Source organism: Pecten maximus, chromosome 15, assembly GCF_902652985.1.
Source record: "Pecten maximus chromosome 15, xPecMax1.1, whole genome shotgun sequence".
Taxonomy (NCBI): domain Eukaryota; kingdom Metazoa; phylum Mollusca; class Bivalvia; order Pectinida; family Pectinidae; genus Pecten; species Pecten maximus.
The window spans coordinates 18,633,715-18,658,830 of record NC_047029.1 but is presented as its reverse complement, the minus strand read 5'-3'; the positions used below and the strand labels follow the sequence as shown (position 1 = coordinate 18,658,830).

The 25,116-nt window shown below is 37.3% G+C and overlaps 1 protein-coding gene across 3 annotated transcripts in view; it reads left to right on the top strand.

Annotated features, from left to right (window-relative positions):
• Positions 1-25,116, top strand: part of LOC117343096 (histone deacetylase 4-like) — a 204,498-nt gene that overhangs the window by 70,554 nt on the left and 108,828 nt on the right. The window contains exons 1-2 of one of the 3 annotated variants that reach the window (XM_033905398.1): positions 14,421-14,768; positions 15,851-16,132. The exons of 1 other annotated variant lie outside the window; for it this stretch is intronic. In XM_033905398.1, the coding sequence (XP_033761289.1) occupies positions 16,099-16,132 (34 nt within the window). In that variant the 5' untranslated portion in view covers positions 14,421-14,768; positions 15,851-16,098. Of the gene's footprint in view, positions 1-14,420; positions 14,769-15,312; positions 16,133-25,116 lie in introns of those variants that run through there. One more of the 3 variants, XM_033905397.1, reaches the window with a different exon arrangement.

The window sequence follows — 25,116 nt, the reverse complement described above, 5'->3', positions numbered from 1 at the left end:
AAGGTCACCGTTACTATTTATAGAAAATCTTTGTCAGCACTCTTGCAACTTCATTGCTGAACGGATCCTGATCAAACTTCATATATGGGTCCAGCATGGGAATACCTCAAACAAGTTTGTGTTTCAGGGTGCCAAGGTCAAGGTTAAAGTCACTGTTACTATTTATAGAAAATCTTTGTCAGCACTCTTGTGACTTCATTTCGGAACGGATCCTGACCAAACTTCATATATGGGTCCAGCATGGCAATACCTCAAACAAGTTCGTGTTTCAGGGCGCCAAGGTTAAGGTCAAGGTCACCGTTACTATTTATAGAAAATCTTTGTCAGCGTTGTTGCGACTTCATTTTTGAATGGATCCTGACCAAACTTCATATATTGAGCCCATGCCTGATAATAAGCCCATCAATGTCTATTGCAGTTCAGTGCAAATGACAACTGATGTTATTTCAAAGTCCTGCAATAACCCCACCCCCCATTTTGCGTCAGAGTTCATGTGTTAGCACGCAAGGGGATTTGTATCGTTTGCGATGCCTTGTTTAACATGGTGTTGACAGTCAAAGTTCTACTTTCCCTTCCAGACGTGGATTCTGATAATTGTAGTCTGTTAGTTGTATGCACTGCTGAGAACCTACACAATGTCAATACAATTAATGGTTTGATAGGTCACCTGAAACAAAGCATCAAGTGACCAATTGTGATAGCCTTTTGTCCGGCATTGTGAGTCATGCATCTTGCACCAATTAAACAATATACATTTTAGCATGCTGGGAGGAAGGGTTAGGAAGATTGTTCAAATGAGTGACTTTGACCTACTTTCAAGGTCACATCTGTCAAATTTGTTAAATGTTTCAATAACAAAGAGGCCCTGAGTCATGATATTGGACCAGTGGCATGCTGGAATGAAAGGTTACAAAGCTTGTTCAAATAAATGACCATGTCATAGTTTCATGAAGGTGACAGGGTCAAATGTATTTAAATCTTTAAACGACTTCTTCTTAATAACCATGAAAACCAGTGGCATTATATTGGGCCATTAGCAAGCTGGGATGAAGGGCTACCAAAGGCAATCAAATGATCACCTTGATGTACTTTCTAGGTCACAGAGGCCAAATGTGTCAAACATTTTCAACTGGCCAAGATATTATTAATTGCTTTTATATAAATATATTTTATAACATACTCCAATAAACCAGCCTTTACTTGTAAATTTGAATCATTTAGGTGTATCTTATTCTAGGAATATTATCTCAGCTGGTAACTATGATTATATACATAAAAATAAGTGGTTGAAACAGAGTGGGAACCAGACAGATTTTGGGGGTAAATTGCGAACCCATCCTGGAGATAGTTTTAGGTAAATAAATAATGAAGTCCCAGTGGTTGATAAGCAGTTAACCTTGATAGTTTTAGTTCTCAATTTAGAAATAAGCATACATTCTAGAATGTACATGAAGCTCCATGTCAGCATCTATAATTGTTTTATTTTAAATGTCACCCTTTAAAGGGTGTACCCAGACAGGCTGTAAACATGTACCCAGACAGGCTGTAAACATGTACCCAGACAGGCTGTAAACATGTACCCAGACAGGCTGTAAACATGTACCTAGACAGGCTGTAAACATATACCCAGACAGGCTGTAAACGTGTATCCAGACAGGCTGTAAACATGTACCCAAACACGCTGTAAATATATACCCAGACAGGCTGTAAACATGTACCCAGACAGGCTTTAAACATGTACCCAGACAGGCTGTAAGGCTGTAAACATGTACCCAGACAGACTGTAAACATGTATCCAGACAGGCTGTAAATATGTACCCAGACAGGCTGTAAACATGTACCCAGACAGGCTGTAAACGTGTACCCAGACAGACTGTCAACATGTACCCAGACAGGCTGTAAACATGTACCCAGACAGGCTGTAAACATGTACCCAGACAGGCTGTAAACATGTATCCAGACAGGCTGTAAATATATACCCAGACAGGCTGTAAACATGTACCCAGACAGGCTGTAAATGTGTACCCAGACAGGCTGTAAATGTGTACCCAGACAGGCTGTAAACATGTACCCACACAGGCTGTAAACATGTACCCAGACAGGCTGTAAACATGTACCCAGACAGGCTGTAAACATGTACCCAGACAGACTGTCAACATGTACCCAGACAGACTGTAAACATGTACCCAGACAGGCTGTAAACGTGTACCCAGAAAGGCTGTAAACATGTACCCAGACAGGCTGTAAACATGTACCCAGACAGGCTGTAAACATGTACCCAGACAGGCTGTAAACATATACCCAGACAGGCTGTAAATATGTACCGAGACAGGCTGTAAACATGTACCCAGACAGGCTGTAAACATGTACCTAGACAGGCTGTAAACATGTACCCAGACAGGCTGTAAACATGTACCTAGACAGGCTGTAAACATGTACCCAGACAGGCTGTAAACATGTACCCAGATAGACTGTAAACGTGTACCCAGATAGACTGTAAACGTGTACCCAGACAGGTTGTAAACGTGTACCCAGACAGGCTGTAAACATGTACCCAGACAGACTGTAAATATATACCCAGACAGGCTGTAAACATGTACCCAGACAGGCTGTAAATATATACCAAGACAGGCTGTAAACATATACCCAGACAGGCTGTAAACATGTACCCAGACAGGCTGTAAGGCTGTAAACATGTACCCAGACAGACTGTAAACATGTATCCAGACAGGCTGTAAATATGTACCCAGACAGGCTGTAAACATGTACCTAGACAGGCTGTAAACATGTACCCAGACAGGCTGTAAACATGTACCCAGACAGGCTGTAAACATGTACCCAGACAGGCTGTAAACATGTACCCAGACAGGCTGTAAACATGTACCCAGACAGACTGTCAACATGTACCCAGACAGGCTGTAAACATGTACCCAGACAGGCTGTAAACATGTACCCAGACAGGCTGTAAACATGTACCCAGACAGGCTGTAAACATTTACCCAGACAGGCTGTAAACATGTACCCAGACAGGCTGTAAACATGTACCCAGACAGGCTGTAAACATGTACCCAGACAGGCTGTAAACATGTACCCAGATAGACTGTAAACATGTACCCAGACAGGCTGTAAACATGTACCCAGACAGGCTGTAAACATGTACCCAGACAGGCTGTAAACGTGTACCTAGACAGGCTGTAAATATATACCCAGACAGGCTGTCAACATGTTCCCAGACAGGCTGTATACATGTACCCAGACAGGCTGTAAATATGTACCCAGACAGGCTGTAAACATGTACCCAGACAGGCTGTAAATATGTACCCAGACAGGCTGTAAACATGTACCCAGATAGACTGTAAACGTGTACCCAGATAGACTGTAAACGTGTACCCAGACAGGTTGTAAACGTGTACCCAGACAGGCTGTAAACATGTACCCAGACAGACTGTAAATATAAACCCAGACAGGCTGTAAACGTGTACCCAGACAGGCTGTAAACATGTACCCAGACAGGCTGTAAATATATACCCAGACAGGCTGTAAACATGTACCCAGACAGGCTGTAAACATGTACCAAGACAGGCTGTAAACATATACCCAGACAGGCTGTAAACATATACCCAGACAGACTGTAAATATATACCCAGACAGGCTGTAAACATGTACCCAGATAGACTGTAAACATGTACCCAGACAGGCTGTAAGGCTGTAAACATGTACCCAGACAGACTGTAAACATGTATCCAGACAGGCTGTAAATATGTACCCAGACAGGCTGTAAACATGTACCCAGACAGGCTGTAAACATGTACCCAGACAGGCTGTAAACATGTACCCAGACAGGCTGTAAACATGTACCCAGACAGGCTGTAAATATGTACCCAGACAGGCTGTAAACATGTACCCAGACAGGCTGTAAACATTTACCCAGACAGGCTGTAAACATGTACCCAGACAGGCTGTAAACATGTACCCAGACAGACTGTAAACATGTACCCAGACAGGCTGTAAACATGTACCCAGACAGGCTGTAAACATGTACCCAGACAGGCTGTAAATATATACCCAGACATGCTGTAAACATGTACCCAGACTGGCTGTAAACATATACCCAGACAGGCTGTAAATATTTACCCAGACAGGCTGTAAACATGTACCCAGACAGGCTGTAAACATGTACCCAGACAGGCTGTAAACATGTTCCCAGACAGGCTGTAAATATGTACCCAGACAGGCTGTAAACGTGTACCCAGACAGGCTGTAAACATATACCCAGACAGGCTGTAAACATGTACCCAGACAGGCTGTAAACATGTACCCAGACAGGCTGTAAACATGTACCCAGACAGGCGGTAAATATGTACCCAGACAGGCTGTAAACGTGTACCCAGACAGGCTGTAAACATATACCCAGACAGGCGGTAAGGCTGTAAACATGTACCCAGACAGGCTGTAAACATGTACCCAGACAGGCTGTAAACATGTACCCAGACAGGCTGTAAACATGTACCCAGACAGGCTGTAAACATCTACCCAGACAGGCTGTAAATATATACCCATACAGGCTGTAAACATGTACCTTTAGTAGACAGGCTGTAAACGTGTACCTCAAGCACATTATTGATATAAGTTTCTTTGTGCAGAAGTGTAGTATAAGACAGGCACTTACAAATTTTATGTTTTAAAGTATGTTTTAATGCATGTATATACTTGATTTATATATTTTCCTTGTATGTTTATGTTTCAGATTTATATGATAATTGATCTTTTTTATTAAAAGCATTGACATTTGTCTTCCTTTCTAAATGGTGTATGAATTATCAAAATGTTTGAAATTTTTATTTGTTTACATATTTTTTAATTTTTGTAGTCCAATGTATAATAACTTATGACGTACATAGTTTATCATGGAGATAATTAAGGAGTCTCAATATATTTTATTTTTTGTCCTTTTTGCAGTCTGTGAGCTTGATTTAAACAAAATTTCTCACATGACTGTCAAAATTAAACAATAACTAAGCTCTTTTCTAGTCTCAACACTGACTGTGAATTGTTTAAATATAACTGATTGAGCTGATGTGAACAAAAGCCAAATCGCCTTGAATTTTCCACTTCATTGCCAAACATCTCTGCTATGACGTCCCATTCAACCTGTTTGCACTGAATTGGTATGCTGTTTTTAGTCATTTTATGGGACAAAGGTTTAAATTATAGTGATGATGTCATACAGTAGAGTTTAATGGTTGTGTGTAATGATTAACAAATTACCACACACACATGTTATGATTTAAACAAGTAATACTGCTAAAGATTATTAAGAAAAGGCAGATATTTAGCCTAAGACATGCTCCTCTATGAAAGAAAAAAATATAATGAATGATAATTATGTCTGATGACACATAGATGTTTTGGAAAAATTAAGATATTCTGTATTGGAAAAAGAAATATTTTAGTCAAGGGAGACAGCTCTAACAGAAATCTTGTACGATTTCTAATTAAGGTAGGATATAGCCTTAAGACAGGTTTTGCCAGAATTGTATAACAACCTGCATGTTTATTTGATCAAATATGTTAATTTGAAGTTATAAGTACATGTAGTAATTTGACGCCGTTCAGCCATGTGATCTGTTTCCTGTTCAAGACCGGCCAGAAATATTATCTCATCCTGCTTGTTTTCAACTATTAACAGTTTTTTTCACTTTATTTTAATGGGCCATTTTAATAGATTGCCTTATCAATTAACCAGACATTTCCTTTAGTTTAAAATTGATTTAGTTGTAATGCTAAGGAACATATTTTGAAAATATTTGGTTTTGGATTGGTTGTTTTCATATGTCACCTGCATTTGTTTATAACACATTATCTAATTCTGAATTTTAATTTTTGATTTTATCAAAATATTGATGATTAATGCTTTGTTTCTAAAATTTTATGTATGAACATACAAAGTGCTGGGCATCCCGTATCTATAATCTGATGCCAGTTCTGTAGTATAATGTATATTATATAGAGGGTTATCAGACCACCAGTTCTGTAGTATAATGTATATTATATAGAGGGTTATCAGACGACCAGTTCTGTAGTATAATGTATATTATATAGAGGGTTATCAGACCACCAGCTCTGTAGTATAATGTATATTATATAGAGGGTTATCAGACCACCAGCTCTGTAGTATAATGTATATTATATAGAGGGTTATCAGACCACCAGCTCTGTAGTATAATGTATATTATATAGAGGGTTATCAGACCACCAGCATTGTAGTATAATGTATATTATATAGAGGGTTATCAGACCACCAGTTCTGTAGTATAATGTATATTATATAGAGGGTTATCAGACGACCAGTTATGTAGTATAATGTATATTATATAGAGGGTTATCAGACCACCAGTTATGTAGTATAATGTATATGATATAGAGGGTTATCAGACCACCAGTTCTGTAGTATAATGTTTATTATATAGAGGGTTATCAGATGACAAGTGCCCAGTATTCATTGCAAATGTCTAATTAACTTTCAATAACCAATCCTGCATCCCACTTAACTTTGAGTCAAAATTTTTGTTTTGGCCCCCCCCCCCCCCCCCCCCCCCCTGGTGGGACTTTTTACAGGATACATATATATAGATATAGTAATTATCCTCAGCTGGACAATTCTAGTTTCATTTCCTTAATGTTTTTTTTTTGCAGTTTGTGTGGCTTTACCACTACAGTTTTATGGTCAATATAGCAGATAAAATCCCAGGTTACAACAGGAATTGGGGAATTTTATTTTAATCTAAAGGGATATCAACATGATTCCAGGATTCAAAGTGATGTTTTCTGTATATAATCTGTTAACCTCCCATGTTCCATTTAATGTAAACCCGGATGTGGTTTCTTTTTGTTTTTATCTATTATAGTTGCAATATGATATTTATCATATAAAATAACCGATTGGATCAGAAACACCTTGGGAGCAAACCTTATCTACTTTTAAAAATCAAATTTGTTGAAAGTACTTTTTCGTTATTGCAAATTTATAAAAGTGATTTTTCTAGTGTTGGGTCAGTTTTTAAACTCATTTCATTTACCTAATATGCTGTATAACCAACAAGTCAAAGCTTTCTGAGTCTTTCAGAACTGAAAGTAAGGATGACTTGGAGAGGACTCCAGTCCATCATAGTAACAACATGTAGGTGTATATTGCTACAGCTGGGTGGTTAATTGTTACTCTCCAGAAGACGTCAGTTTGGGAGGTTTGGGCAGTACTACAGAGCTTAAAGAAGTGTTAGGTCAGGTCACTTTGGTATAGATGTTTATAGTCTGGAGATTACAACAATGGGACATGCCTGAACTGAAGGAGCAAGTTTTTGTGAAACAAATAGCTTTATGGTGACTTCTAAGTAAAATGATATCTTTGTTATTGTGGCGGTCTGCTGAAGTGTTGTTGATTCAGACTGAGATATAGTGTCAAGTGGTCAGCATCATCCTACAATGGCCAAGTGTGTTTGATGTTAGTGGGTAGTACTTATTAGTGTACATATGTATGGATAAAAAATGATGCTTTATTTAAATTAGAATTCTACAATGTTGAGTGTTTAGTCCTGTTCACTACATTCTGATACCATATACTGCCTAGAACTCTACATAATACAGACAATATACATTGTGATGTCACTCTCGTATTATGACATCACTCTGCAATTGTGACATCACTGTGATGTTGTGATGTCACTCAGGTATGGTGTGACATCACTCCAGTATTGTGACATCACTGTGGTATTGTGACATCACCACTGTGGTATTGTGACATCACTGTGGTATTGTGACATTGTGACATCACCACTGTGGTATTGTGACATCACTGTGGTATTGTGACATCACCACTGTGGTATTGTGACATCACTGTGGTATTGTGACATCACTGAGGTATTGTGACATCACCACTGTGGTATTGTGACATCACCACTGTGGTATTGTGACATTGTGACATCACCACTGTGGTATTGTGACATCACTCTGGCATTGGGCTCTCACTTTGATATTGTAAGTCAATTTGGTATTTTGACATCACTTTCATATTCTGATGTCACTCTGGTATTATGACATCATTACTTTCGTATTGTGATGTCCCTCTGGTATTATGACATCATCACTTTTGTATTGTGATGTCATTCTGGTATTATGACATCATCACTTTTGCATTGTGATGTCACTCTGGTATTATGACATCATCACTTTTGTATTGTGATGTCACTGGATTTTCAGTTCAAGTCAGCATATGTATGCATTCTGTCATACCTGAGAGAAAATAATTGATAAAAGACTTGGGGATAAAGCAGTGACTGTTGGGAAAGTCACAAACTACCCTGAGAGTATTTGAACTAAGGAAAGTCACAAACTACCCTGAGAGTATTTGAACTAAGGAAAGTCACAAACTACCCTGAGAGTATTTGAACTAAGGAAAGTCACAAACTACCCTGAGAGTATTTGAACTAAGGAAAGTCACAAACTACCCTGAGAGTATTTGAACTCCATGATTGTCTTTTCCACAGACTTGTTTATTGTTCCATTTGACGTTAGTCGGAACTCCATTACGGACATTCTGCCACTGTGGGTTTGTATCTGATGTTTCTGGGCATGCCAAACCAGGATTTTGTTGTCAATAAATGAATACAAGACAAGGCATTAACTACTCAAGGGGACAATTGCAATAGTTTAAGTGAAATTTTAAAGAGTCTTCAGAGATCTGAATGGGTATTAAGAATTTAGTGTTACATAACTCCTGATAAAGCCTTCTGTACTGTTGTAGGGAAATTAGATTATTTCACAAGTTTGTTGGTGCTGGTATCTTGGATTTTGAGACTAAAATAACTTTGATTATTATTAAGAATGTAAATATAATTTGGTTTGAGATAATTTAGAAAGTGATGTTGTGTATTTGCCCTAGATATTAAGATATGATCGTAGTTTGATTACATCTTCATTACTTTTTAGAACTCATAAAAATCTTTCAATCATTATTTCATATGGATGCATAGCAATTTCAAAGCTTCATTCATTTTTCAGACCATATTCAAGTTGTCTTTAAATTTAATTAATATAAGGGAGTAAGCTCCCCTTAGGAGTTATGTTGATGATAGTATAAATTGGTTGTTATGAAATAAAGAGATTATAAAATCTACTGGAGGTAAACGTTATTGCGCGATCAAGAATTATGATTAAACATAGCCCGTTAAGAGTTATTTTTGGTGTCTGAAGAACCTTGACCTATATCTTACTTAAGGTTTCCACTGAAGTACCTTCCGCAATCTTTACTATGAGACAAAAATTAGGACTTCCTGCATTTTCTAAGGGAAAAAGTTCTACCTTAATAAAATAATTTGTATTTGCAATATTTCATCAAATTTGTGGTACATTATATTGCCTATTTCTGAAATAAAAATTAAAATCAGATGAGAAAAATAACAAACACAAAGGTATTTACTAAGAATTGACAAAACTCTCAGACTGCAAGGGAGGTAACTACACAGATGATGTTAGGCTTTATAATTCAAATCACTTTCTTCCATTGTCTAGCTCTCATCTGTCATCTGTCCGTCCCTAAACAATGTTGACTGTAATATGTGATACTGGGGAAGTATTTGTTATATAACATAAGTATTTGTAATACAACCTAAATGGGAGAATTTTGGCATTATCACCAAAAATTTCCAGCGATACACACCCTCTGGGCCTCTTGTTCAAAAGATGTTTTGTCAATTTTAAGGAGAAATATTCCAACCTTTTACTATTATTAGCAGCTCTAGATTTTGCATTCAGTATTTTTTGATACATGTCAATGTACTAATTTTCAGCATTATATGTTAAAATATGTTTAACTAACAATTGAAATAGTCTACATTTAGCACATATTGGAAAGTTGGCAAAAATAAGGTCACAGAGCAGAGTCAGTTTGATATAACAAGCCACTGATGAGATCTTATTGAAAAAGAGGTTCATATTCATCCTTAAATAACACCCAGGAAAGATTAGCTAACTTCCAGTCTCATTTAGAATCTTACGTGAGACTATGTATACAATCATATTATCAAAATCGCTCTGTCTGTATCAATATTATTTTCATTTACACCAACCGATTGATCAACTTTAAAAAGGTTACTGTTTTTGCATTAAACTATAATGTTTGTTTACAGTCCTTTGATCAAAAATTTGAAATTTACTTTAGAAATTAACAACATTTTACTGAAATGAACTAGTGCCTGATAATTTGTCTTTTCTTTAACCAATCGGACAATAGTTTGGGAGAGTAAATCATTATTTTTTTTCAATTAATCTGAGGAGAGATTAAAAGAGAAAAAACTATTCATAGAAAGGTCAGGATATACTAAAGTCATAGGTGGTCACTGGTGTCACAGCTGTAACTCGGCAGACCCCTGGCACGCTTCTATCAGGACCTAAAAGACTGCATGATTAATAGAAGTTGATATGACTTGTTTTGTAATTGTTACAAAAAAAGAAAGTATACATTATAGATATATTTATAGAAAAGTCTGTTTGTACACAACATTCAGTCTGCAGGTGTATACTATGGAGTGAAGAGTACTCATCAAACTAAGGATACTGGACAGAAATGGCTGTTTTAGTGCGACCTCACCGAAAGGTCTTACGACCCAGTAATGAGACATTAACTACTGTTTCAGTACCCAAGTCTGTTGAGGGGTACTGGTAAATGTGGATTGGGGGGTCTGAGTGCCAGAAGATTGCATCAATGACCACAATAAAGAGATGAATATTTCATGTGTTGGTCCTGTTATAGAGTAGGAGGCATTTACTACTCCAGGTATTTTAGGAGATTTGGGCGTTTATTACACTTCTAAATATCAGAGGGAAACCTAAATAAATACACGTAGATATACAGGGAGTTGAGGAGGCAGGTAAATAACTCTACCATCCTCTATAGCTATAAGGTTACGGTAAGGGGGACTACTCTGTTTTTTTATTTATTTTATATCAATTATAACATTTGACTTCAATTCAATATCACCCTAAGGTGAGGGGTTTCATATAAAACATCAGTTTTTAGCACACATGCCAGAAGGGAAGTGAACTTATGCTCCAGTCGTCAATTTTTCCATTTAAACAACTTCTTGGCCAGCAGTATGCTGGGGTGAAGGGCTACCAAATTTAAAATGAATGATCTTGACCAAGGTTCAAGTTCACAGAGGTCAGATAGGTTAACATTTTAAAACAACTTCTTCTCAATAACCAAAATATCACTAAAAAAGGTTCCCCAGTATAAATTGTGACCTGAGGAGGTCCCCTGTATAAATTGTGACCTGAGAGGGTCCTCTGTATAAATTGTGACCTGAGAAGGTCCCCAGTATAAATTGTGACCTGAGAAGGTCCCCTGTATAAATTGTGACCTGAGGAGGTCCCCTGTATAAATTGTGACCTGAGGAGGTCCCCTGTATAAATTGTGACCTGAGGAGGTTCCCTGTATAAATTGTGACCTGAGGAGGTCCCCTGTATAAATTGTGACCTGAGAAGGTCCCCTGTATAAATTGTGACCTGAGGAGGTCCCCTGTATAAATTGTGACCTGAGAAGGTCCCCTGTATAAATTGTGACCTGAGAAGGTCCCCTGTATAAATTGTGACCTGAGGAGGTCCCCTGTATAAATTGTGACCTGAGGAGGTCCCCTGTATAAATTGTGACCTGAGGAGGTCCCCTGTATAAATTGTGACCTGAGAAGGTCCCCTGTATAAATTGTGACCTGAGGAGGTCCCCTGTATAAATTGTGACCTGAGAAGGTCCCCTGTATAAATTGTGACCTGAGAGGGTTCCCCTGTATAAATTGTGACCTGAGAGGGTCCCCTGTATAAATGGTGACCTGAGGAGGTCCCCTGTATAAATTGTGACCTGAGAAGGTCCCCTGTATAAATTGTGACCTGAGAGGGTCCCCTGTATAAATTCTGACCTGAGAAGGTCCCCTGTATAAATTGTGACCTGAGAGGGTTCCCCTGTATAAATTGTGACCTGAGGAGGTCCCCTGTATAAATTGTGACCTGAGGAGGTCCCCTGTATAAATTGTGACCTGAGAAGGTCCCCTGTATGAATTGTGACCTGAGAAGGTCCCCTGTATGAATTGTGACCTGAGAAGGTTCCCTATATAAATTGTGACCTGAGGAGGTCCCCAGTATAAATTGTGACCTGAGAAAGTCCCCTGTATGAATTCTGACCTGAGAAGGTCCCCTGTATAAATTGTGACCTGAGGAGGTCCCCAGTATAAATTGTGACCTGAGGAGGTCCCCTATAAAAATTGTGACCTGAGGAGGTTCCCTGTATAAATTGTGACCTGAGAAGGTTCCCTATATAAATTGTGACCAGAGAAGGTCCCCTGTATAAATTGTGACCTGAGAGGGTCCCCTGTATAAATTGTGACCTGAGAGGTTCCCTGTATAAATTGTGACCTGAGAAGGTTCCCTATATAAATTGTGACCTGAGAGGGTCCCCTGTATAAATTGTGACCTGAGAAGGTCACCTGTATAAATTGTGACCTGAGAAGGTCCCTTGTATAAATTGTGACCTGAGAAGGTCCCCTGTATAAATTGTGACCTGAGAAGGTCCCCTGTATAAATTGTGACCTGAGAAGGTCCCTTGTATAAATTGTGACCTGAGAAGGTCCCCTGTATAAATTGTGACCTGAGAAGGTTCCCTGTATGAATTGTGACCTGAGAAGGTCCCCTGTATAAATTGTGACCTGAGAAGGTCCCCTGTATGAATTGTGACCTGAGAAGGTCCCCTGTATAAATTGTGACCTGAGAAGGTCCCCTGTATGAATTGTGACCTGAGAAGGTCCCTTGTATAAATTGTGACCTGAGAAGGTCCCCTGTATCAATTGTGACCTGAGGAGGTTCCCTGTATAAATTGTGACCTGAGAAGGTCCCCAGTATAAATTGTGACCTGAGAAGGTTCTTTGTATAAATTGTGACCTGAGAAGGTCCCCTGTATAAATTGTGACCTGAGGAGGTCCCCAGTATAAATTGTGACCTGAGATGGTTCCCTATATAAATTGTGACCTGAGAAGGTCCCCTGTATAAATTGTGACCTGAGAAGGTCCCCTGTATAAATTGTGACCTGAGGAGGTCCCCTGTATAAATTGTGACCTGAGGAGGTCCCCTGTATAAATTGTGACCTGAGGAGGTCCCCTTTATAAATTGTGACCTGAGAAGGTTCCCTGTATAAATTGTGACCTGAGAAGGTCCCCTGTATAAATTGTGACCTGAGGAGGTCCCCTGTATAAATTGTGACCTGAGGAGGTTCCCTGTATAAATTGTGACCTGAGAAGGTCCCCTGTATAAATTGTGACCTGAGAAGGTTCTTTGTATAAATTGTGACCTGAGAGGGTCCCCTGTATAAATTGTGACCTGAGGAGGTCCCCTGTATAAATTGTGACCTGAGAAGGTTCCCTATATAAATTGTGACCTGAGAAGGTCCCCTGTATAAATTGTGACCTGAGAAGGTCCCCTGTATGAATTCTAACCTGAGGAGGTTCCCTGTATAAATTGTGACTTGAGGAGGTCCCCTGTATGAATTCTAACCTGAGGAGGTTCCCTGTATAAATTGTGACCTGAGAAGGTCCCCTGTATAAATTGTGACATGAGAAGGTCCCCTGTATAAATTGTGACCTGAGAGGGTCCCCTGTATAAATTGTGACCTGAGAGGGTCCCCTGTATAAATTGTGACCTGAGAAGGTCCCCTGTATAAATTGTGACCTGAGAGGATCCCCTGTATAAATTGTGACCTGAGAGGGTCCCCTGTATAAATTGTGACCTGAGAGGGTCCCCTGTATAAATTGTGACCTGATAATGTCCCCTGTATAAATTGTGACCTAAGGAGGTCCCCTGTATAAATTGTGACCTGAGGAGGTCCCCTGTATAAATTGTGACCTGAGAAGGTCCCCTGTATAAATTGTGACCTGAGAGGGTCCCCTGTATAAATTGTGACCTGAGAGGGTCCCCTGTATAAATTGTGACCTGAGAAGGTCCCCTGTATAAATTGTGACCTGAGAGGGTCCCCTATATAAATTGTGACCTGAGAGGGTCCCCTATATAAATTGTGACCTGAGAGGGTCCCCTATATAAATTGTGACCTGAGAAGGTTCCCTGTGTAAATTGTGACCTGAGAGGGTCCCCTGTATAAATTGTGACCTGAGAAGGTCCCCTGTATGAATTCTGACCTGAAAAGGTTTATAAATTGTGACCTGAGAAAGTTTGGTGTGTTTTCCTATATATACACACTTACTTACTCTGAGAGGCCCATTGCTCTGATTGGCTGGATGAAAATAACTTTTTGATAACTACATACACTTGTTGTTCATGGCTGGGAAGACTAAGAGGTATACTTAGGTCAGTCGTCCTGTTTACACTTGTCAGTGGTATGCCTCTCTGACTGGGAGTATTTCCTCAACATTTAGGGAAGCTTTTCTTGCCGACCCTATTACTTCTCTACTTGTGTATTCAAAACATAATATGTGTGCAAATGGACAATTTAAAGTGTATACTATGTGTCATATTCTCTAGAGCTGATGTTGCCGGCTGGATTATTTTCACATACTGATAAGCTACATATTATATATACACCTATGTGTTTTGAAGAAGGTGGAAGGGACATGTGTGACGTGATCTAAATATATACACTTAGCAAGGTTGACCAAGAGTTTAGCTACACTTGACTCAGAAGGGAACAGAAAATTGTGGAGATTTAAAATAGCTATCAGGTTAGAAGACAAGTTTATCATACACATCCTACAATATTGTGACTTAAATGTTTACTCAACCTTTTCTGATATATCGACACTTTGTTTACAAAGGAGAATTAGATTTTAAAGGAAACAACAATCCAGTGAGATTGATATATATCTTGTCTGGCTTACTCATTGATAAGGGCATGGGTTTGTCAGCTTTTAAGTCTATTTCTGGTACAAGTTATTTAGAACTGTGTCAGCTTGAAGTCTTGTGTATACTTCTCTGACTGCTTGAGCTTTAAAGTCAAAAACTTAAACTTTGAATTTGTGGAAAGTCAGAGAAATTAACTTGAATTGAAGTCACTACATTCATTTTTAATATGAATTATAACATGAATTGAAGTCACTTAATTCATTTTTGAATAGAATTATAAAATTAAGTCATAATTTGAAATTCTAAATTTTGAATTGTATCTCTCTGAACATACAGAGTTTAAACAGATTCATTTTTGAAGTTATTGTTGTTGAAAGTATATCATATTTTGATGAAAATTTGTGAAGTAATTTTTGTAACTATTTCACCAACAATTGTGATATCATTTCAGTCTCCCTTGTGTCACAGATTTGTCACAGTCTATAGCCACATAACTGCCATATGTGGGGTGAAATCTTTGCTCCAGGTCACAGATAAGGCACCCCTAACAGTTTTTCCAATGATATTAGATTTGGATTGAAAGCACATAGGCGTTCAATAATTCTACATAATTAAGGCAAGGTAGATCAGATATTAACATGGTCAGGCCATTTCACGCAGCATCAGTAGCAAGGGTTATGTAAATGCTTAATAGAACCGGCTATTATTATTGAGCTGGCTTCGACTGGAAAAACACCACAATCACCACAAGTCAATATTTTTTTTGTTATTGTCCAGTGTTTGGTAGTGTTGAGAATGCTGCTGATCCAAAACAGAGTTAAATTTACCTAGCAGTTTTGTACAAGTCTGTCTGTGCATGACAGATAAACAGGTTGGGAAGATAAATCAATAATTCTTTTCGTACCTTAGGATAGGAATGACCATGATTTTAATATCTGGAAACATTCTATACATGATTCAGGGGCAATGACAGTTGGTGACAACATCTGTAAATGTGAGAAAAGATGACATTTCCTTATGGACATGTCTCAATCAAGAAATCAAGGTCAGAAGACAATGTCCGAATTAGTGAAGCTGTGATTGTGAATTTGGATACTGTGACCAACGCGATTTGGATGCTGTGACCAACATCTGAGTTTCACTTTGTACACTGATATTTCCCTTTCATCAGTTTTGTGAATTGATATAAGAATTTTTAACTGCTTCAAGATGTCTTCGAATGGAAGTTTTCTAAACTTCAAATGTAAGTATGACGAATTTGTTTCATTTCAAAATTAGTAATAATCAACATTAAGCATTTGCACATTTATATGTGTTTCAATTTCAGAAGGAATTCTTTTGTAACATAAAGTCGCAAAATGTGAACCTCATTAAAAACAATATTAATCTGTTTGGGGAAAAAAAAATCAATTTAGATGGTAGGTCTAATATGTAAATAACAGTCTCTACTGTGTTATGTGTTAGATATTTTATAATTGATAAATTGATAAAAAGTAGAGATATTGTGTACAATAAATTGATTGTTATCCCAGAAATGTATTAATGAGATTTTTAGTGTGATCAGATAGACAATCGGCCACTGTATTTTGTTATTTCCATTGTGGAAGTGTTCACGGATGAGAGAATACCACATCAACATTATATTGTAGTGTGGAAATTGGGTTTGAATTTGACCTCGTTTAAGTATGTATGTAGTGGCTATACATGTTTTTTTTACCTGCCCTTACACGAGTTAGGAAGGTGTGACATGAATCACGGATTTTTACAAGAAATCCTCTTATAAGTGTTACATAAAACAAGACACTCGTTAGAAAATCGTCACTAAACTGATCCGCTGTCTATATGTGTTAGATTATAGAATGGTGGCATCATGCAGTAATTCAATGAAAGCCATAGGGTGTGAACAAACAACAATGATTGTATACCATTTGTAAAAAGATACATGTGTGACTTTTAATAGTTTAGCAGTAGTACTATGATGTACACTTTAAACAGTGTACAATAAAGGAACTTGACTATGACATTGTACCACAATAAAGGAACTTGACTATGACATTGTACCACAATAAAGGAACTTGACTATGACATTGTACAAGTAAGGAACTTGACTATGACATTGTACCACAATTAAGGAACTTGACTTTTAAATTGTACCACAATAAAGGAACTTGACTATGACATTGTACCACAATAAAGGAACTTGACTATGACATTGTACCACAATAAAGGAACTTGACTATGACATTGTACCACAATAAAGGAACTTGACTATATGACATTGTACCACAATAAAGGAACTTGACTATGACATTGTACCACAATTAAGGAACTTGACTATGACATTGTACCACAATAAAGGAACGTGACTATGACATTGTACAATTAAGGAACTTGACTATGACATTGTACCACAATAAATGAACTTGACTATGACATTGTACCACAATAAAGGAACTTGACTATGACATTGTACCACAAATAAGGAACTTGACTATGACATTGTACCACAATAAAGGAACTTGACTATGACATTGTACCACAATAAAGGAACTTGCCTTTGACATTGTACCACAATTAAGGAACTTGACTATGACATTGTACCACAATTAAGGAACTTGACTATGACATTGTACCACAATAAATGAACTTGACTATGACATTGTACAAGTAAAGAACTTGACTATGACATTGTACAAGTAAGGAAATTGACTATGACATTGTACCACAATAAAGGAACTTGACTATGACATTGTACAAGTAAAGAACTTGACTATGACATTGTACAAGTAAGGAAATTGACTATGACATTGTACCACAATAAAGGAACTTGACTATGACATTGTACCACAATAAAGGAACTTGACTATGACATTGTACCACAATAAAGGAACTTGACTATATGACATTGTACCACAATAAAGGAACTTGACTATGACATTGTACCACAATAAAGGAACTTGACTATGACATTGTACCACAATTAAGGAACTTGACTATGACATTGTACACTTAAGGAACTTGACTATGACATTGTACACTTAAGGAGCTGGACTATGACATTGTACACTTAAGGAACTTGACTATGACATTGTACACTTAAGGAACTTGACTATGACATTGTACACTTAAGGAACTTGACTATGACATTGTACACTTAAGGAACTTGACTATGACATTGTACAAGTAAGGAGCTGGACTATGACATTGTACACTTAAGGAACTTGACTATGACATTGTACAAGTAAGGAGCTGGACTATGACATTGTACACTTAAGGAACTTGACTATGACATTGTACAAGTAAGGAGCTGGACTATGACATTGTGCACTTAAGGAGCTGGACTATGACATTGTCTTGCAGAGTTGTGGCCCCTTTATGACATAATCTCATGGAAGTATATTCAGTTCATGTCACTGCTTTTACCAAGAGAGTAATGATATATACAAAATGTATTATACATCGTCAACAGGTATCATTTACTGAAGAAGAATGCAACTTACAAAGCTTGCATTTAAAGTAGGTAAGGTAAAAGTAGAATTCTAGAATACTGTTTATTTCTTAAAATTTATTTGATATGGGTCACTTTAACTTTGTAGAATTTATTGTAGGTTCTATAGGAAGTTGTAAAATTTATCAAATTAGGTCACTGACACACATATTAAAGTACAACTTAAGATGTAGAGGGGACTTACTGTAAAACCTTTAGGCTCAAGATTCTGTAGAGAAGCTGCCAGATGTTTCAACTAGGAAAAAAATACTGAGTGTCAGTGTCAGGTTACCATAGTAACTGGTGTTTAATACAGAATCTGGTTAATGTTAAAAAATCCCTTCATCTTTGATATGAATTCTTCATATTGTGTGTTTGGATCAGTTTAATTTCTACAAAGGGGTGGAATTTTAGTGTTTCTAAACATTGAATCAAAATAAAAGTCTTTGAATACTCACATTCTTAGTTTGCTTAATCCATGTTATTCTGATGTCATAGATCAATAAAAAGAAATTCTACAAGTAATGATTCCTATGAAACTAAGAAACGTTTTGAAATTAAGAGCCCCATTAATTTGAAAATGAACTTTTCCAGCAGTTTGATTGGATCAGTCAAATCCTTACAAAAGGGAATAGAAGGATACCAGGAAATAGTGAGGCTCATTGGGAGTAAAAGTAAACAGTTTGGAAGAAGTGCAAGCCTTTTATTGAAGCATCTCTGGTGTGTTTCTTCCTGTTTTAGATAAGGCCATGATCCCAGTGTATGCTAGATTCCTGATGTGGATCAACAACAGGTGGTACTTCATCGCTGGTTTACAAGGCTAACACTATTCTGGATATGATTTTATAGATAACATCCTGGATAAAATGTAGCACCTTCTTTGGGTTTATTTCATTTTAGATGGATTTCGTGTGATAAAATAATGATGATTTTGAAAAGGTGTAATGGGGCTGAAATGTAAACTTTATTTATTAATTGTGAAACAAGTTATATCATTTTATATTAATCACACTTGTCAGGGCCCCGGATAGAATCATTCGAGACATCATGCTGTTGGAGGAAACCAGAGTACCTAGGGGAAAACCCACGTGGTCGAGCAGGTGACCCCATACGTACCTTTTCATGTTGGATATGGGAATCAAACCCCGGCCACCTAGGTGAAAGGCGTTTTACCGCTGTGCCTCAGGAATCAAACCCTGGCCACCTAGGTGAAAGGCGTTTTACCACTCTGCCTCCTGACAACCCTAATGGGGTTGTTCTGTAATCTGTGTCATAAATCAGGTTTACACATATTGTGTTAAAACACGGGTACCTGGTTTAAATAACACCTAACAAAGATCATTGAGAATAGTCTGATAAAATGCCTCTACACAATGTGTACAAAAAACATCAAAGTTATATGATAAATAGAAACTGTGATTCTTAGCCATTTCATATTAAACTTATGATATATGCTAGTTATAAGTTTACATTGGACGTGTACTTAATTCGCCTCAGGTAAGATTCGGATTCTCCTTAGGTCAGTTACGGTATAGATTTCAGTTCATTATCAACACTTAGCCTACTTTTTTCATCAACTGTCTTTGCCTTGATCTCCCTAACTCTACATCCTGCTGTGTATACTAGGAGTAACCTATGACCTTTCTTATGTCACCATTTCCTTTGTCCTTGATTAAACATTCATGATACCATGAATACCATAGATGCTTTCTTTAAAAGGCCAGGTAAACATTAAAGAATATTTTATGAGTTTAGATGCCACAACATTTAACCATTTTGATAAAAATATTTTGTACTGATCTAGATACAATATATTGTTTTATCTAGATACAATATTTTGTACTGATCTAGATACAATATATTGTTTTATCTAGATACAATATATTGTTTTATCTAGATACAATATATTGTTTTATCTAGATACAATATTTTGTACTGATCTAGATACAATATTTTGTACTGATCTAGATACAATATATTGTTTTATCTAGATACAATATATTGTTTTATCTAGATACAATATTTTGTAATGATCTAGATACAATATTTTGTTATGATCTAGATACAATATATTGTTTTATCTAGATACAATATATTGTTTTATCTAGATACAATATATTGTTTTCTGATGTACAACAAAATGAAACCCGTCTCTGTTTAAATTACTGGAAATTCAATATTTACTTTGTAAACTCATGGACTGAAAATAGAGATTTTATTTCCAATCTTTCTTAAAATACCTTTAATTTATGATAGTAGTGATTTATTTTGAAGTGTTATTTCTACTTCAATGTTTGAGTACATGTTTGACCTTGTTTTGATCTCGGTCTGTATGTAAATATTTCTATTTTTACCTGTTGCGCCTATATACTCTGTATAAATAGCTTATTTGTCCTGTTCATCTCAGGTAGATAGTGCTATTAACATATATACAGGACATGAATTGAGAATTAGATCTGATCAGATCAGGCTCCGAAACCCTCAGGGGGTCTATTCTCTACTGCCTGTTCAGTCTTGTTCATCACAGCTATGGTAGATGTTCGAAAGACATGTTGGAATATTTTACCAAACACTAAGTAAGAAGTTTGTCTTATATAGTAAGGGACGGTAGACAGAGATCTGCCATTATTAAAGATGTAAGATTTATTTCCCTGTTGAAGTACATTTGACCCTTGATGAGATGTTTAGAAAGCTGTTGGCACTCTCAGGTGTCGTTCTAACAGTAATTTTAATGCTATTAATCATTTATGTAACGCATGATCAAGCAGGAAAATATTTTAGAACTCATCCCGTGCATGACTGCAAAACATGAATTAGTTTTTTGTTCTGAGAAAATAACAATATTTTATGGAGGTTGTTTTTTGTGCTATCAAATATCATTGGTATATACCATACTTAAAAACTCACAAACATGTTGATACACCTGTATAAATTTGGATACATGTGTATCCCTAGTATATATATATATATATAGGAGATCAGGTGAGTATCCTGTTTGATGGTTATCACTTACCTGTGAGTTCAGTCGTTCATTTTTACCTGTCCAAATCTGATGAATACGCGGGAGATACATCCTGTTCATAATCTTGAGACCTATGTTTTTATTTTGTATCCGTTTGGAACAAATTGAATTTGGCAACATTCTTAGATAATCTTATACCAATCGACATACTTCAGTTTTTTAGTGCAGTTAGTACAGGTGTACTAAAAGAAGAAAAATTGCCTCAAAGTTATATTTACTAGGCCTTGGTATGGTATTTTCCTGTGAAATTTGTGAATCTAGGAATTTAAACATTATAAACTATCATATTGCAAGTTTAGCTGTATCTATTTTTAGTCCCAGTGTTGTTTGAAATTAAGTTATGTTTTTTTTATATCCGATTGACAAAGACGTCCTCTGAACGACTAAAGCGGCCGCCGACTGTCGTTTATATCATCTGTCATCAGTCGTCTGTCTTCTGTCATCTGTCCTATATGTCAACAGTTTCTTTTTCTTAACAAATTATTTGAATTTTAACTTAATTTCAAGGAAGTATCCCCAGGTGTTAGGCATTCATGATTATACAAATGGTGTGACTGACTCCAGGGGGCTGATGGGCAGGGTCAAAAGGGGGCAGTTTAGCTATATTGCTTTAAACAGCTTCTTCTCTGGAACTAAGCAATGGATATTACTCATATTTGACTTGTTCTAGCATCCCTAGGTAGCGGGGGTACAAAATTGTACAAATGGAGAGGCTGACCCCAGTGGGGGGTTTAGGGGCAGGGCAAAAGGGGGCAGTTTGACTCTATTTTTATGTAAAACTTCTTCCCCGGACTAAACAATGGATATCACTCATATTTGATTGGTAGCATCCCTGGGTGGTGGGGATTCCAAATTGTACATGTGTTTCCACAAAAACATTCTCTAGTTCAGGTTTAGATAAATCAATCAAAGCTTACATGTGAGTAGTATACAGGTGTTTACGTTTCCATGACCTTATATGGAGTGGGAGGAAACAAGAATCACATCATAGAACATGTATAATGTATCTTTTGCTTATTGCTATTGTTCTAATTGAAATCCAAACGTCAAAAGTTTGGAACCAGAACGCTAAATGATAGTGAAAGGAATCAATTGACACAGTATTTCCTATTAGATTTTCCAAGCGATTTAATCTTGATCCAGCTGATATATAAGCAAACACTCCGAAATAATTTATACAAGATTTAATTCAGAAAGTATTTGTTTGCAAAAAGTAGATGTACAGCATTAATAGTCCTTTCTTTTTCGATTTACAGAAACAAATCTGTTGTCCATACGGCATTGTGTATGTAAACATGCCAGTCATGCTAAGTGTTTGTTGCTCGATATCCATCAAACGATGAGAAAATGGGTCATATATTTCTATTTGTCTTCACAAATTGTGCAATGACTGAACTTTTCCAAACCTTATAACTTTCGATTTTACCTGTCATCTGCAATTCTTTGTCAAGATCTAAATGAAACAAACGATGTATTGAATTATTCTTTTGAAATGTTCCAGTTATAGATCATTGATGTAGATCAGGCGTTCCTCTTACATATTACAATCCTAAATGGTGGCTGGAACTGTTCCCTTTTGCATAAGGTCTAATCTGGGGATATTGAGCCCACTCTCCACTTTTGCCCATTTTCAGTGCACTTGCCCCCGGACATATACAAGGTGAAATATGTTATGTATTGGTATATTAACTATAACAAAATTCTTATGTGTGCACATGTACATTCGGAACAAAAACCTAACATTAACTCACTGGGGTCACACCTTTAATTTAACATTGTCAATACATACTCAGGCCAACACAGTATGTTTGTCTTTGGAACAATGCCTCAAACAAAGGGAATAAATGGCTGTACGATATTGATTGAACTTTTAACGATAACTGTGAATTGGTGTATGTAACTATTTATATGTGGGAACATTTCATTGGTTTGGAAGTGTATGTCAATAATTCTAGTTAACTGTATAATATTTGAATTAAAACACACACATGTACAGTATATCGCTGAACTTTCTCATCTGACATTGTTTATACAAGAACAATATCTATGATATTGAAGGAAGTTCAAAATATAAATATTTGCTTTTCTCATTGAAAATAACATTCAATAACAGGTACATGTACATTTAAATCTATTGCTAATAATTTGCCTGCTGTAAACACACTACTCAAAACAAAGCATACATTGTCAACGTTAAAATGATCCGATATCTAGTCATCAATAACAGAAGTGGAATGATAACGGTTACTGAATAAAAATGCAGGATGAACTTTAATCCAGTATGCAATTTGATGAGACCAAAATTTATTTCAATTTTATTTCATTTCTGATCAAACGTAATCAATGTAATGAATTGTTCGTTAATTTTTGAGTATGGTCAGTAAGATGAGGTTGACCTGCAACATAACAGGAAAGGAAAAAGAAACGCAATTGGAAAATGGCCGGTTTACTGCTAAAAAAATTTAAATATGCGAAATTTCGTAGAATGTCCTAGATAGTGACCTATCTAGCTGTGATGTCACTAGTGTGTAATATTCGTCATGTTGTATATAAACAAATGAGACAGACGAGGGTATGAGATCACTTCAATACGGTGTGATAACACTATATTTTAATATTTGGCATTCAGCTATATGTTATAATGAAGAGCTTGGTTTTTGGATCAATAATGTTTTTGTACAAAATGATAGACAAGGATATTACTGGACAATTGTGAGTATGACAGGTCATACCGCGATGGCATTTCGAGCAAGACTGCATTGCGTAGAATTTTGTATAAACAAAAAAAGATAACAGTTATTTATACACTTCTTACAAATGTTTTCATATATGACTACATGTTCCGGTGATCTGGACGTGTTGCACATCACAAGTGTCATCTAGACCTTCTCAAGAAATGTGGGTGTTACCTATATCTAAACTAGGTAACCTGACCAGTCATTGAACGGGACGATCGCTCCTTGAACGAGAAGACCAGTCCTTGAACAGGATGACCAGTCCTTGAATGGGACGACCAGTCCTTGAATGGGACAACCAGTCCTCGAATGGGACAATCAGTCCTCAAATGGGACAATCAGTCCTCAAATGGGACGACCAGTCCTTGAATGGGACGACCAGTTCTTGAATGGGACGACCAGTCCTTGAATGGGACGACCAGTCCTTGAATGGGACAACCAGTCCTTGAATGGGACAATCAGTCCTCAAATGGGACAATCAGTCCTCAAATGGGACGACCAGTCCTTGAATGGGACGACCAGTCCTTGAATGGGACGACCAGTCCTTGAATGGGACGACCAGTCCTTGAATGGGACAATTAGTCCTCAAATGGGACGACCAGTCCTTGAATGGGACGACCAGTCCTTGAATGGGACAATTAGTCCTCAAATGGGACGACCAGTCCTTGAATGGGACGACCAGTCCTTGAATGGGACGACCAGTCCTTGAATGGGACGACCAGTCCTTGAATGGGACGACCAGTCCTTGAATGGGACGACCAGTCCTTGAACGAGACGACCAGTCCTTGAATGGGACGACCAGTCCTTGAATGGGACGACCAGTCCTTGAACGAGACGACCAGTCCTTGAACGAGACGACCAGTCCTTGAACGGGACGACCAGTCCTTGAACGGGACGACCAGTCCTTGAACGAGACGACCGGTCCTTGAACAGGATGAGTGCTCAAAGTTGAACTCTCTTTTCATTTTTGATTCTCATTTCAC